General features: G+C 42.8%; 2 protein-coding genes across 2 annotated transcripts; both read right to left on the reverse strand.

Moving 5' to 3' along the window:
• Positions 1 to 1358: 1358 nt before the first annotated feature.
• Positions 1359 to 5047, reverse strand: sf3b4 (splicing factor 3b, subunit 4). The gene is made up of 6 exons (XM_017420345.2): positions 4945 to 5047; positions 3919 to 4047; positions 3270 to 3812; positions 2853 to 3020; positions 2338 to 2496; positions 1359 to 2029 (listed from the first exon to the last, which is right to left on the reverse strand). Exons 1-6 carry the CDS (start codon positions 4976 to 4978, stop codon positions 1881 to 1883), a joined length of 1182 nt encoding a protein of 393 aa, XP_017275834.1. The 5' UTR covers positions 4979 to 5047; the 3' UTR covers positions 1359 to 1880.
• A 510-nt stretch (positions 5048 to 5557) lies between these two features.
• Positions 5558 to 12544, reverse strand: lix1l (limb and CNS expressed 1 like). The gene is made up of 6 exons (XM_017426766.3): positions 11915 to 12544; positions 9956 to 10119; positions 9732 to 9872; positions 8979 to 9074; positions 8683 to 8760; positions 5558 to 8383 (listed from the first exon to the last, which is right to left on the reverse strand). Exons 1-6 carry the CDS (start codon positions 12270 to 12272, stop codon positions 8132 to 8134), a joined length of 1089 nt encoding a protein of 362 aa, XP_017282255.1. The 5' UTR covers positions 12273 to 12544; the 3' UTR covers positions 5558 to 8131.
• Between the last annotated feature and the right edge of the window lie 3929 nt (positions 12545 to 16473).

Genomic DNA, 16473 nt, shown 5'->3' on the forward strand with positions numbered 1-16473 from the left:
CTGGGTTTCATTGAATGTACATCGTGTGTGCAGCTCATTAACACACACACACACACGGTTGTCCATTTAAGAACAAATCGCGCGCAGGCGCCCTGATTCCCGTTGCCGTGACAACCACTTCCTCCACACCGAGCATCGCCATCAGGCGCGTGAACCCGCGCTGCCATTTATTGTTTTTTTTTTTTTTGTTTTTTTTAAAAAACATTAACATCATTGTACTCATACAGAAATTTGTGCAACAGTCAAAAAAGTGGGAGTCAGTGTCACATTTTTGAAGACAAAGATTAAATACAATAAATTTCCTTGAAGGAATGCATATCACCCGCCAGCCTTTCTTGCCAGAGTCTTCAAGGAAAATCATCTTTCACTGAATAAAGACTGAGGTCTAATCCATAACTAAACTATATTATGCGAAATCTCGTGTGAAATTGGAAAATCTCGCGAGATGTCACTCTCAGCTACTGCCTCGCCAGTTTCAGCTTGTCATTATATTTCATTTTGGCATGGAGTCACAATGAAATAATCCTTTCAAATGACACTGAGAGATTATCTAAACTTAATATAATTCATCAAAATCTGCCTTTGCACCCATACAGGTGTTTGTTGTACTTCCAAATGTTTGTTGTAGATGTAGCCTATGGTTGGCATCTAAAAGCTGTTTCCACATTTAGTTTCCATTATTCTTAAAGCTCCTTCAAAGCTGCTTTCTGCAGCTTTCATCGGTTCCTTTTGTCCTGAGAGTCTTGATGGGATTTGTGATAGGATCGGGTGCTGCCAGTCCTTTCAGCAGCTCTGGTAACAACAAATAAAAAGGTGCATTCAGGCTGATCTACGGGGTCTCTGAGGGACGAGAGGCTGAGAGGCTGGAGGACGTCATGGAGCGTCACGCTGAGGCGACATCACTGTTGGCCTGTTTACACTTTGGGTTTTTTGTAAAGAAGCTGCATTTGTTATTCAAACCAACACCTAAGCAGTAAAAAGGTTTTTATAAAATACTGCTGAGTCAGCAGTTTACACATAAAACTCACTCTGGCAGTCTAAGGAACTAAAACCACCCTTTATGTCTAGGGGTAAAACAGTAGTTTAATGCCTTTCCACGCAGGGCAAGAGGCGGCGAAGCTGCCCCACAGCATGACAGAACCACCACCGTGTTTTACTGCAGGCGTTCTGTACTCACGATGGCAAACAGGACCGATTTGCTGTTTTTCCCAAAAAGCTTTTTGTGCAGCTCATCCTTTTAGTAGGACGTCTATACCTGATCATTACTGCTTTTAAGACTTGATATAAATTTAAACTAGAAGCATTTTGAAGATGATCTACATTGTTCAGAAGTACAGAATCCTGGTAACAGCATAATATTAACTTTAAGGGGGGAAAAATCACTTTATTACAAAACTGTGGTACTGAATTATAAATCACTTCACACTGGGTTTTTGTACAATATGTACCAACCAATATGCACCGTAATTTATTGTTAGGAACACATTTCCTGTCTGTGACATATTAAAATGTCAAAGAGGGATGAGCAGTAAAGCCACGAGGTTATGGAGCTCATTTGTCCTTGTCTTAAAACAAAACCTCATTACTGGGAGCACATTTCTGGAACAACCTGACTAACAGAAGTCTGCAGTTATTAAAAAACAAAATGATAATAACAACTATTTGGACAACAGCCTGGAAGAAACATTAAAAAAGGTGTACTAAAAAAAAAAATTTATTTGCCAAATTCTGTTAATCTGTACATGAGCAAAAACCAAAAACGGGTGGTTAAATTCTTTCCACAATAACAAAAGATACGAAAATCTAAACATGGAGGATTTTTTTAAAAAGCAGAAGCGAGTTTCTGCTGTCTGAGGTGGATTACGGAGCCATTAATGCTCTCAAGGAACACGAGGAGGGACACCCGGGGGTCTTGGTGGCATCGGAGGAGCTCTCTGGAAACCAAAAGGAGGCGGCCGGGGAGGAGCGGAGCCGTAGCCAGGAGGAGGCATGGGAGGAGGTCCTCTCATACCTGGAGGCACAGGGTGGGCTGAGGATGGAAGAAAAGGGGGCCACAATTTGAAGAAATATCTTAGAAGAAACTATGACGTGGCTATGAGTTGAAATTTATTGGGTATTTACAATCTGCTTCTAGCTCTCTGTACACTGAAACGGACATTTTTAATTATTATTAGAAGTTATGAGCTTATCTGAAAATTCTAATTTAAAAACGTTTCCAGCTGAGTTATTGTTTTATGTGCAGTTCGGCTTTTTAGAGCTTTTGTTTTTTTATTTATCGTGAGCCAGAGAGTCTTTTGATTCTGCCACAAAGAACTGAACAGGTGCCGCAGCGCTCACCCATGGGGGGTCCAAACGGCGATCTGGGAGGCATGCCCATCGGCGGCGGTGGGGGCATGTTGTGAGGCAGCGGCGCCCGCTGGGCCGAGCCTGGAGGAGCGGGAGGCGGTGGCACCATGCCAGGAGGAGCAGGAGGTGGCATGGGCATCTGAGGTATACCTGTGGGGCACAAACAGAGTCGGTTCGGTTATTATTTTATTTAATCTTGGACAAAAACATTCAGCGACGAGGCAAATATTCAAAAAACTCAAAACAGGAAATTATGGCTGCTGATCGCTACAGATGTGAACACGTGTTTGTGTGTAAATTTTTATCATGAGTCCTAGCTGGCACTGCCAAGAGCGAGAATAGGTTTTGTTCTATTTATAAACCCTCAACTAAAATGGGAAGCAGGGCCTTCACATATCAAGCCCTTCTCCTCTTGAACCAGCTTCCTTTTTGGGTCCAGGGTAGAATAACTGATTATTAAAAAATAATAGACAGCTGCGGGCCTCGTTCAAAGCTCCAAATCTTACCTGGAGGCATATTGGCTGGGGGGAAATGTGGCGGTACAGGTGGAGGTCCTCCAGCAGAAGCCGGTGGAACTGCCCCTCCTGCTGGAGGCATGCCCATCGAAGGGGGCATTGCTGGAGGCATGGCTCCCGGTGGAGGGACGGGAGGAAACGCACCAGGAGGCGGTAAACCTGCACGGAAAACAAACACGTACAGTAAGGAGTAAAGTCAAGGCTGGGTGGTACTCAATCACCAAATCTCAGAGTTTGAGAGCGTGTTTTTGTTGAGCCGATTGTAATCTACTGACTTCTTATTATTGATAGAAAAAGTTTAGCAAAACACGCTCTGGAAAGGTTCAAATTAACGCAATAAATAAAGATTAAAAGAACATCCCAGGATTTAAATAACTGTTTGGTACAACAACTGGTTTCCAGTCATACCTGGAATAGGCATGGCTGCTCCTAGTGTGGTCAGAACCGGTGTTGGTGCGGACGGTGGCGGCGGAGCATCTGCAAACAGCTGATGTGGTCTGTCTGCTTGCGAGAGAGGGTTCTGCGCAGCCAGCAGTCGCTCTGCCGCCGAGCCGTGGCGCTCTCCTTTCGAATCTTTCTTGAAGGCGTACGACACCGTGATGGGCCGGTTGCACAGGTACTGGCCGTTCATGGCCTCGATGGCTGCGTCCGACGCGTCGAAGCTGGCAAAATTGATGAACGCGTAACCCTTGGAGTTGCCCGTGTCGGGGTCTCGCATGATCTTCGGCGTCTGGAGGATGACGCCGAAAGCACTGAACGTGTCGTAGAGCAGCTTCTCGTCAATCTCCGGGTCCAGGTTTCCAATAAAGATATTGGCACCGACGTCCAGGTTTTTGTTGTGCGCCGAGGCCTTATTGACCCGAATTGGTTTGCCATAAAGCTTGATCATATTCATGATTTTAATGGCATAATCGGCATCTTCTTCGCTGAGGAACTCCACAAAGCCATAACCTGAGCCAAGAGAAGAGCTTGATTTGTTATTTAAAGCGATATAAAAACTGTGCGAACTTCTTTCAGAGCCTGTATTCTGAGCAACAAACGGGTTGTTGCTATTCACCTTGATGCTGGCCCGTGACCCGGTCTTTGGGCATGTGTGTGTTGACCACAGGACCAGCCTGCAGAAAAAGCTCCCACAGTAACGGCTCGGACACCTTCTCATCCAAGCCCCCGACGTACACCGTGGCATCTGAAAACAAAGGAATGAGCTGCATAAGGAACAAAATCTACATACAATCAAATTACAGTGAATAATTTATGACTTTACATCTTTAGCCTCAACACTAAAAGCTTCACATTGTCTCACCTAAACTCTAATGTAAACATGCATATATTTAAAATATGGTAACCTGTTTAGTTTTTTTATCTATCAACATTTGCATCAACACATTCAGTTTTTCTTTAATTAATCACAGTCAGCAATCTACTTATTTGTTTAGTTACACATCCAAAACGTTACAAAGAATTAAAGTTTAATTACAATGCCTAATAATTTAAGCAAATGATAAACAACCTACATGAATTACGCAAAAACTATTTTCTAAACTAATCATTCTTTTTTTAATTGTCGCATTAAAACAATCTTTTATAGCCAAGGTCTATTGAATTACCTTTCAGTTTCTAAAACAGGTAATTAGTTGTGATAACATGAAGTTTAGTTGTCCAATTATCTTATTATGTGCAGTGTTATTACTTGATTATAAAATAAGCTGTTTAATCAGCTAATCTGCTACATCGACGCTGTTTCCAGCTTTCAATGTTAACTTTAGGTGTTAAATAATGGTTCTGTTTTTGATTTGTTTGTATCCCTGCCTCCAAAATATAGGCTAAAACAACCATAAAGCACCGTTTAATGTAACATACGACCCAAAATAAACAGAAGACGACTAAATGAGCTACAAGCTAAGCTAACGCAGCTGGAACGCTCCACGCGTTTCAGTCGCTATTTTACCACAATATATTGACTAAATACGTCATTAACGTGGCTAAAAATAAAACAAATTATCATTTTAAAATGTAATCTTTTCATAAATGTGTAAGTAACTGAGACAATGTCACGGAAAAGACATTTAAACGGTGAAATCACCTTGGTTTCTTTCTGAAATTGGTCCCGCTGCCATGTTGAATGACCAACGCAGGGGTAGCGTTGTGCAGCGGAGCTCCGCCCCTTCCGGTGAATCCCTACAAAATAAAACTACACTCAATAAAATAAAATAAAACCTAACAAAATAAATTATTACATTTAATTAAAAGACAGTAGAGTACCGGGCTTTACTCCTATATGTATAAAAGCATCACATAAACTAATATACTGTAGGAAGCTACAGTTTTTCTGTAGTTTCTTTAGTAGAAATCAAATGAAAGACGATAAAAAGTAAAAAAAAGGAAGTTATTTTTAGATTTTAATATATAGACGTCTCGAAAACTTGTTTATAAGAAATAGAGAACAAAAATACATAAACAAAAAAAAAATGGAGATTTAAAAACCTATATGGCACTGAGGGGAAAAACAACTAAGAAAGTAATAAAGATATTTAGAGTGATTAAAATCTGTGAAGAATAATCCACTAAAAAGAACAGCTTTAAGTAACATAAACTTGTTCTAAACATGACTAAGAAGTGTTTAAATTAAGGATATAACAGAATTTTGAAAAGTTTAAAAGCAAAGTTATGTAGTGAAGAAACAGCAAAAACCACAACTGTTTTAATAACTGGTTTATTACACAAACATATAAATCTACCAAAAGTATAAACATGGAATAAAAAATGTTTATAGAAAATACATACAATTAGGGCCCCAAGAAACCTTTATTTTTTAAAAAACAATACTGTTTATAATATGAAACATAAAAAAGCAAAACTTAACACATCATGCATCGAAGGCAAAACAAAACTGTCAAAGATCTTATAAAAACGATCAGCAAAAGGTAATGGTAAGAAAAGCTTTGATCGATAATAAAAAAAAATTAAGGGCATCTGTATGAAAGGGCTGCGATTAATGGCTTGCAGGAACAATAACACTTAGTGAGCCTTTTTATTTAAAGAAAATAAAAACAAAAAACAATTCAAAAGCTCCAGGTTCCCTTCCTGAAGCAGCTTTCAGTCCTTCGTTACGTCTTTATTTCTGTTGGCTCCTAAGAACATCTGTGCTTCAAATGCTGGTAAACATTTAAGTAAAAAGAAAACCAATCAAAAATATATATATTAAAAGAAAAAAAGGGAATTTATAACTGACAGCACTGGGCGATCACTGGTTAAAAGTTACGATTTTGTTTAATGGATTCTAAAGAAACTGACCAAAAAATCGATTTTGTCTTCAACGCGTATTTCACGCCAATGACTAAACTGATACCTCGTGTTAACAAACATTTGAACAAATTCTTCGTAATCCAACGTCGCATATAAAAAGGAATAATTGGACATTTTTGGCATGAATGAGTGTAATGATAACAGTATCGAGATGCTAATGGAATTAGCAAGAAGCTAGCAGAATTACTTCTTCGTTCAGAACAGCTGCTTAACAAACTGAAGAAAAACCTCAAACGGATAACTTATCCTTTTTGTTCTGCCTTTAAACCAATAAGATATTAGGCTAATTGTTTCTTTCCAAAGTTTGTGCTAAGCTTCATTAAACTAAGCTAAACTAAGCTAAGCTCCATTAAACTAAGCTAAGCTAAATTAAGCTAAGCTAAGATACATTAAACCAAGCTTAGGTAAATTAAGCTAAGCTCCATTAAACTAAGCTAAGCTAAATTAAGCTAAGCTAAGCTACATTAAACTAACCTTAGGTAAATTAAGCTAAGCTCCATTAAACTAAGCTAAGCTAAATTAAGCTAAGCTAAGCTACCTTAAACTAACCTTAGGTAAATTAAGCTAAGCTAAGCTAAAATAAACTAAGCTAACAGACTGCTGGCTAACTGTTCTTACTGACTTCTTTAAGCATATTTCCCCTAATTACTCCATTAAGATAGCAAAACTGTAATTTAGTATGTACAAAAAAGCCTCTGCGCTTTAAATAATCCTTTAAATGAAACTATATTTGTTAGTTTTACAAAGAAAGGCACTACCATCTTAGAGGAAAGCAATAGCAACAGAATAATAAAAGCTGCTCTGTCTTTAATAATACTCAGTCCTTTCTTCTTGTGTTTTTCTTTTTTTGTTTTTTTATTTGCCATCTCCTAAACTCTTGTGTAATAAGCTTCAGCTGTTGATAATTCAGCATTCGGCCGCAGAGAAACGAGCCCTCGTGCTGTTTAACCTTCCGAGCTTCTGCCCATAGTTTCCCTCGGATTAAAGCCGCGGTCGCCCTGTTTCCTGCACACGCAGCCTTCAAAAGGCTTCTCGTTACAATCCCTTCAAGTTTAGAATGTGTTAAAATGCGTTTTAAAAACAGAAACGTATGAGGACTTTAACTTTTAACAGTATGCAATATAAATATTGGGGAATAAGTGCGATCTGCAGATCATAATAATGGCGCCCAGAAAGGCTTTCTGCTTCTAACAATAAACAAAATGTTGATCAGCTCTGAAACTCCTTTCCTTCATTTTCAATTAATCTGTCTACATTTTAGTCATAATAAACTCAGACTTTTTAAACTCATCTTTGCTGAAGCTCACAACAAACACAATCAAGATCACAAAAGTGTAACAGTTGCTCTGTAGGTCATTTACCTCACAAAATATAAAATAATAATAATAATAATAATAATAATAATACATTCGGCTAGTGTCATAATCACAAATCGCACAGCAAAACCTAAAAACCTTCACAAACAAGAATAAACAAAGACAACATTTTTTTATAACACCTGAGCTGCGGTCAGAGTCATCAGTCGTCTGCTGACATTTTACTGAAAAAGTACCCTTAAAGTGATTACGTAAGCTTCCTGTGAGGTCAGAGCCATCTTAGGTTATTCCGTCTGGGGCGGCGTGCGTCTCTGCTCTGCTTAGGGCTCGGAAATATTCGCCCTTGTATTTTAAAGCTGGCACTTTTAGCATCGCAACCAAAGAAACACAGAAGTCTGATTTGAGTTCGACTTCAAACCTGTGACCTGTACATTCACCGATCAACAGCTAATGTTTCCAAGTGTCGAGACAGTGGAGATATATGTAAAAACCCGAGGCAGGCGGCGCGTTTACAGGCGGTTAAAAAAAGAAGCTGATTAGGCACTAAGAGGCAAGTGTTTGTTTTTTTCTTACTGTTGCCTGATTGGGTTTTTAAACAGACAGGTGACCCTCACTGTGACCAGGAGTCCTCCGGAGCGCCGCCGCGCTTCAGTGCGACGGCAGGGTGGCGGCATTGGCTGCGCTCAGCTGACCCACGGCCAGCATTAGGATGTCCTTCTTCTCTTTGTAGAAGCGCAGCTCGCGGCCCGCCAGCCGGGCGTCCTCCAGTTCGCGCTCCGTCGAGGCCACCTCCTGGGTGATAGTGCCCGCCACGCTCTGCTCGCGGTTCACCCAGTCGGCCGCCATCTGCGTGCGCATGTCGTCGTCCAGGGCCCGGTGGGAGTAGTGGGCGAGCACCTCCTGGGAGTTCGGGCACAGAGCAGAGTCAGTGAACCCTTGTTTCAAGTTCACATTTCCCTAAAGTTAGCCTTAAGGCTGATTGTCTTTAATTCCTCTCTGTCGATGTGCGCCGAAAATCTGAATTTTCCTGTTTCTGGCTCTCCACTAACACCGCTGCCACTCAGAGTGAGGAGTAAAAACGTACCTGGGACAGCTCTTTGTCCCTTTAAACAAAGGCCCAACATATAATTTCATTCTGCGTGACGGCTGTGAAAGCCAACCCTGCACTTGTATAATTGAAGCCATGTGTGAGACGGTACCTGTCGGGAACACTGCCGCTCTCTCATGGCTTTCAGGCTGCCGTTCCAGTGCAGCAGCTGGAACACGGTCATCAGCTCCTGCGGTTCGAAAACAAAACCAGCGAGAAGAAGAGTCACTTTAGAAAGTTCAAAATTCACCAACTGAGCGTTACAACTTCCTGTAAGAAGCCCCGCCGGAGGAGCTCAAACACATCTGCACTGCAAGAATGGGAAATGTTCGCACAACGTCCGGGTTTAGGCCTTGCTAATAATCTTACAGATGTAATAAAATCAACTTTTCGTTGAGGTTTTCACACCTGGAACTCCAGCATGGACTTTCCTTTGTTGGACTCGAGCATGAAGCGGAACGCCCCGATCCCGGTGTTCGGATTGTCGGCTTCTTCCCGGTTTCCCTGCGAGCAACAACAACAACAACATTATCCGGTCAAACAGCTCAGCGCTGCGGCAGAGGTCCGTTTCTGCGGTACGCAACAGCAGGAGAACAGCTTAAAGCTGAACTGAAGTGTTTTGAAGCCAACATCAGCCGAAAGAAAAGGATAACAAAGGCTTAGTGTAAAATTAGAGAAAAAGAAATTAGACTATTTATTTAAATACCGAATTCTGAAAAAAACACTCGGGTGTTTTCCGTGACCACCTCGGAAGTCTGATGTCCAGAAAATACCACAGGAGTTTCAGGTTTTGGCTTCCCGAAAGATAAAAATCTTCCTCAGATTTGGATCCATGAGCTCCAATGTGGGAATTACTATCAGAACTCGGGTTCGGATCACTTCAAAGAGAAGCAGCGCTCCAACCTTCGTTACTGCGGCTTCAAAACAACAGGACCTTTTACCAGCAGCAGTTCTAACTGTTTCTAAATTTAAAAGAAAGTCTAATGTAGTGGCGTTCTCGGCTGGCCGCGACACAAATCACCCACTACGGAAAAAAACAGGTTATTTCAGTTTTAGGTCAGAAGAACGGGTCCCTGCAGTGTTGGGTGGATGTGTTTGACTAAACATACATGCACAGTTCAGCTCTAAACCCTTCCGACAGCTCTGTTTGGTGTAGCTTACATTGAAGGAGGCCAGGGCCTCGCTCACGCTCTTCTCAATAAAGTCGTCCGTAATCCGGCGCGAGGGATGTTCGTTAAAAACGGAGTTCATCAGAGCGATCTTGGCCGCGCTGCGCCGAGCTTCCGCCTTCGTCGGGCAAAACTGCCAAACAGGGAAGACGACGTCACACGATCAGTGCAGGGCTTAAAAAGTCTTAAGACGGCGTTCTTGTGATAATAACTTACCTGGAAGCTTCCAAAACAGCTGCCGCCTGGAAGGCTCACGTAGCAAACGTACGGCGGGCTGTTGGACGGCACCATTTCGTAGACGACCAGGGCGCCGTTCCGCAGGTCGGCCCCTCTGGTCAGCTTCATCTGCCAGAACTCCTGCAGGGCCTCCACCACGTTCACTGAGGGGCAGCAGAGACGCCTCGTCACGCTTCACGATGTTTTCAAACCCGATTCGCTCGCTTCCCGTTCGCGTCTCCGACAGCTGGGCCTGTCCTTTAAAGACGGTCAGATTTCTCCAAGCCGAGGCCGTTCGGAGCGCTATCCAGAGCAGGTAAGACAATAACGGTTCACAACCTTTCTGCAGTGCCCCGCTTTAAAAGATCTGAGCTACCACTTTAAGCAGAAACCTCCCACCCCACACAGCGCCGGGACTTTAAATTCCTTTGTGACAAAGTTACATGTGGAAACAAAAAAAAAAGAGGGGGGGAGCGCAGTAAAAACCTGACACCGAGTCAGAGATGATTACTTGGGTTTGGATCTGCGGGGAGGTTTCAAAGTGGAGAGGAGGGGGGGGATTTTTGGCTGCCGTATTTCCCAGCTCAGTATTTCGAGCATGTTTCAGAGTCGCAGCCCGATCGAACGGAAAACTAAAAAAAAATCCAAAGAGCACCGCAACATCTGAAGCATAAATCCTCCTCCACCCTCCACCCCTGATCCACAATCCATTCCCTCTGAGGGACACTAAAACAGCCGGCGCAGGCTCTCATTTTGTTGTTAGTCAGCCATAAAATAAACTTTATGTGCTTTGGAGATGTTTATAGACTGCTGCTCATCCAGCACCACCACCGGGAAAGGCGTCCGGCCCCCTGTGTCCAAACATGAAGCCTTGGATTTAACAGGAAGAACCCGTAAAGAGGAAGATAAAAAGATAAACTCCTGCAACAGATGGTTCGTGTCCCCCCCACTGAGCGTGGACCCCAACTTTATGGAATAAGTCGGGGATTACCGTCCAAGACAAGAGACAACAGACAGCCGAAACCGACACCTTCAGGAGGGTCTGCGTTCATTCAAAGTCAGACGTTTTACTCCTCAGAGTTTCCCTCAAACATGAACCAAACCAGGTCAGCGCAGAACGATAACATGGTGTTCTGTATGTGACACCGGTGCTGCCATGAAGTGACAAAGAAAATATCAAAAACAGCCACATTTCAACACAGATGTGAGGGAAGCGTGCTGCTACAATCGACTTCGAAGGCATCAGGAAGAATAAACAGGTTCAAGGAGGGACGGGACTGTCAGGGACGATCTTTTAGAAACAATAAATCCTTTTATTATCTGTCCCCAACTCGTAACAGGCTGAGGAATCACTTAAATTAAATAGGTATTATCATAGAAGCTTGTGTTTAACTAGTTAAAGTGTAAGTATTTAAATGGGAATTTATAACAAGATGTTTCCCAAAAAACGTGTTTCTTGTCATTTTATGTCAATTTTTTTTTGTCCAAATAACATTCAGCCAAAAGGGAATAAACTGAGCTCTGGTTCCAGTCTGGATCTTCATCTCTTTATCATCATCATCAGACTCATTGACCTAATCTGGTCCAAATCCTCTCTCACACACAGAGTCAGTAATGGTTGTTCAATTAGTTTCCTATCTGAGGAATGTCAGTGTGAGCTGCTGATCCTGTAACAGAGTGTTGGCAATAAAAACATCAGGAAAAAACACCTTCCTGGTGGACAACACCACCTTCCTGGTGGACAACACCACCTTCCTGGTGGACAACACCACCTTCCTGGTGGACAACAACACCTTCCTGGTGGACAACAACACCTTCCTGGTGGACCCAGTGCAGAACTATATTACAGGAATGTGTTGGGTTTTTTGTGGCTTTGAACAAATGGCGCAGCTTTAAGTCCAAACTCCTCTCCCCAGCTTTTCCCAACCTTTTCCCAGATTCCCTCTCAGACAGCCTCACCTCTGCCGTATCCCTGCGTGTGTTTGGCGAAGCTGCGGACCACAGCCTCCACCGCCTCCTTCAGCACCGCCGGGTTCCTCGGGTTGCAGTGGCCGCTGGCCCCCGGCCCGAGCCCCAGCCCCGGCCCGAGCCCCGCTCCCGCCCCGCCGTACAGGCTGTGGAGCTGCAGCGGCGGCGGCGGAGGAGGAGGCCCGGACGAGGCGGACAGCGAGGCCGGCGAGGACAGCAGCGGCGCGATGGGGACCGTTACCCCGGGCCTGAGGGAGGAGCGGAGGGTCCCCGTCGGCCCGGAGCCGAACCCTATCCCCGGCTGCAGCCTCTGAGGGCGGACGCTGTCCGGGATAACGTTGGATTCCATTGTCCCGACGTAACGTCTGCGGGTTGTCCGGTTCGAGGCGGGAGACTGTCGAGGCCGAAAAAAAAGCGGGGTTTACCGGCTGCTGGGTCGAAGCGCGGGCCGAATGTCGACGCTCGCCGCTGGAAGGAGAAGTAGTTCGGGGCGGTTGGAGCTCCACGCGCCGCAGCGGCCGAACATCCTCCCTGGGTCAGGTCGGCGGTGCCTTCAGGGACTGCTCGGACGCGCCTGTTTCAGCTCAGGAAACGCAACCGTGTTTGTTTTTGCTGCGTCCAGCGCTTCTCCTGATTTGTTTCCCCACTTCTGAGGCAAATAAAGGGATTTGTGTTCGTGTTTTTGTCATTTAATAAGAGTTACTTTGTTTTAGTTGTCGGAAATAGTTTTTGTTTTGTTGGTAGTGATTTTGTTTATTTTGTAACTAAAATTAATCTCAGTGTGTATCAATGTTTTGATTGTCTACTTTAGTTCTTTTTTGTAATTCTCCTCCTTCAGCCTGACGGTATGGAAGCCCATTTCTGCCACTTTGATTAAATATTCTGTAAATCACAATTGAGAGTTAAGTCTCACACTTATGACTTACTAAGTCATCAATATATGAAGATACCTCAAAATATGATAATATCTTATGACTTACTACCTCATAATTGAGTTAGCATCTTTTATTTATGACTTAGTATCTCCTATTTATGACTAAATATCTCAAACGTATGACTTAGCATTATTTATATGACTCAGTATCTCATAATTATGCCATCATTATGTATTTAGTGTCTTGTAATTATGACTTCACATCTCAAAATATGATTTAAAAATATACTATATAATAATTATGTGATGCTAAGTCATAATTCTGAGACAGTATCTCCGAAATATAAGCAGCTGAGTCCAAATTGTGAAATAATAAATTATAATTATGACTGTATACCTTCATATAACTGAGTTTCTGTGGAAAATACACAGCCTGTTTTTTTTTACTTCCCTTAAAGAAAAGTTAACAGTTCTGACTTGTTGTTTTACAGTTTCATGACCTGAGTCACATTATTTACTCTAACTTTAAAAAGGTTTTTTATTTTATATAAACAAGAGAACTGATGCAGTCCAAGAGTTCAGTTTACAAAAATAAAGCTTTAAAAAGGTAAAAGAGCTGCATTTTGCTAAGTATTTGTGTTGTACACTTGTTTGTACCAACTAATAACAAAATAACTTTATAGTTGGGCTCAACTAAAACTGGATCTTTTGTTTGTTGTTGTTTGTTTTGACATTCTATGTTTTTGTTGTTTAATTTGTAATCTGCAATAAAGTGTTATTTTACTAAGTTTGTTTGGCTCAAAGCATTTAAAGATGATAAAATGCATATATATATATATATAAATAAACATTTGTCTCAGCAGGAGTTGAAGTGTGACCTAGATCTGTGCTGTTGTGGGGTTTCCCACGTTTTCTGTGGGACATGAAGGCAGCAGAGAAAAGTCAGGAGAAATCTGAGCCTCCTGCAGCTCTGCTCCTCCTGCTCTGCAGCCTGAAACACGTGATTAAAGCTGGAACTGGAGGAACACAACTTACTTGATAAAAGACAGAAGAAAAGAAAGAAAAAAGGGTTTTAATATAATAAAAGTCTGAAGCAGCTGGGTGCAACTCAGCTGCCGGACCACCTACTCTGACAAAACAAAGACTCGAGGAGGAAATGAGACCTCCTTCTGTGCTTCCCTTAAGGAGAGGGGGGGAGAAACAGTGCGTAAACATTTGAAGAAAACCTTTTAGTTTACCTCCAACTCAAATCTTCCTACGAATTTAAAACCGAACGAAGCAGGACGTGGAGAACTACAGACGTCACAAAAACATTGAATAAACAGTCCTAACTGAGTCATTAATTTCATTGTGTGTACTTGTACACAAATGTACATATATACTGTACTGGGGTGGTGTACTGGCCTGCTAAACCCCCTCAAACATTAAAAGACCACAACAAAACTTTTAAAAACAGCTTTAAAGGCATCTGAACGATGGATTTTAACTTTTAGTTTATCTTTATGACATTATGGTTTCACTTTGATAAAAGAAGCATTACTTCTTGTTATTGTCATTGAATAAAAAAATAAAGTATGTGTCATTTTCAGTTGAATGAGAAGCTAATTTCAGGACAAAACGGCTCGTGTTCTGTTTTCTTCTGATAAACTTCTATAATCTCTTGGATCAGATTTCTGAGCAGGGCAGAGATCTGTACGTTCAAACAGGACGGTCAAGGCCCGTCGCTCCGCTTCCTATCGCTGACACCGTTTGAAAGGCAGATTATGTGTTCCTGTTCAGTCACAACACGGTTCCTCCTCGGCCCTTCCTGCTGGAAACACTTCTGCGCCGTCATCGGGTCGAGGCCGCCTCACATGCCTTGAATTACGGCTCCGGAGAGCCTTCTGTTTCTGCAGCTCCTCACAGCGTAAACATCCCAACCTCCTCCTCCCTTTTTTCTGTTTCCACCGACAGAGTCAGGCCTGGTGGTGAGCAGACACGAAGCATAATGTCGAGCTGAAAACACGCTCTTTTCTTTTCTTTTGGTTCCCCCACATCTGGTTTGGGTTGAAGCGAAATCAAATCCTTGAAACTTCGGCTGGAGCGTCACCCGCCGATGAGTAAGGAGGACAGGATGTTTGCGTGTTAAAGCAGCTCGTGTTGCTTTTCACATGTCTGAGGTGGACGTTTTCTTTTTTTTTGGTGAATCTCAGCTGAGAAGTAATCGCTTTACAGCAGCGGCGTCCAGTCCTGGTCCTGGAGGAGCCCGGTAATCACTCAGGCTTTCAGATCAGGCGTTTCAAAGCAGAGAAAACATCTAAAAACCTGCAGGACAGAGGACCAGCCGTAACGCCCCGCTGGTTGACTATGAGCACACACCGCCTCCATCAGAGCTGCTCGAAGACCTTTCAGCTGCTTCTTGGCGTCCAGCTCCAGCAGGACGCCAGCCTTTAAGACAGTTGGGACGCTGGGTGAGACGTCAAATTATAACAGAGAGCAAGGATCGGCAGATCTCAAACTCTCACTTTAATCACAGTGGAGCGTAGTAAACATGTCAGATGTTGAAACTAGGAAATTGGGCTTTTAATACACACACACACACACACACACAGTCAAAACCAGAAGTTTGCATACACTATATAAAAATACATTTTTTTAAAGTGAAATCAGAATAAACTTTTCCTGTTTTAGGTCAGTAAGGATTTTCAGAATTATTTCTGTTTGCTGAATGCCATAATAATGAGAGACAGAATGTGTTTAAGGCAGTTTTTATGACTTTCTTCAGAGTCAAACGTTTAAAAACACTTCATTAGTTTGGTATCATTGCCCTCAAACTGTATGACTTGGATCAAATGTTCTGGGTTTCCTTCCACAAGCTTCTCCCAACAGTTCCTCCTGAAGAACTGGTGTCTGGAGCCATGTTTGTAGGCCGCCTTGCTCCCACGCTCCTTTTCAGCTTTGCTCATAAATCTTTGGCAGGATTGAGGTCGGGGCTTTTTGGTGGTCGTTTCCAAAACACGGACTTTGTTGTCCTTCGGCCGTTTTGGAACCAGTTTGGCAGAAAGCCTCGGCTCATTGTCCATCTGAAAATGCATCTGCACCCGAGTCTGTCGTCTCGAGATGTTGCTTCAGGATTTCCACATCATGTTCCTTGTTCACCAGTCCCTCCTGCAGCAAAACAACCCCACAGCATGATGTTGCCACCCCCGTGTTCCACAGTCACAATTATACGTCTGTGTAAAAAGATACGTTTTTAAAAGAGACTTAAAATCCTTTATGTTCTCAGGCAGCTTCTCCCCTTTTTCCTCCAAACGTAACGATGGTCATTATGGACAAACAGTTCAATTTGAGTTTCATCGGACCTCAGGACGTGTGTCCAAACATGAAGGTCTTTGTCCCTGTGTGCATTCGGTTTTTATGTTTCTTTTGAAGTAATGTCTTCTTCGTGGCAGAGTGGCCTTTCAGCTCACGTTCTCTGTGGACAAAGACACGCTTAGGTCTGTAAGCGGCGAGCGGTGGAAGCGTTTATACTTGACGCTCATGTCGGTGCAGTGTTCCCCAAAAAGACAGGCAGCTGTTTCGTTTCGCTTAATGCGCCTTATATATGACAAAAATTCAAAAATAGCGCGTCTTATAGTCCAGTGCGCCCTGTAGTGCGGAAAATACAGTAACCTATCAGAAGCTTCCAAAGACATGA

This window comes from Kryptolebias marmoratus, linkage group LG5, assembly GCF_001649575.2.
Source record: "Kryptolebias marmoratus isolate JLee-2015 linkage group LG5, ASM164957v2, whole genome shotgun sequence".
In the NCBI taxonomy this organism is placed as follows: Eukaryota; Metazoa; Chordata; class Actinopteri; order Cyprinodontiformes; family Rivulidae; genus Kryptolebias; species Kryptolebias marmoratus.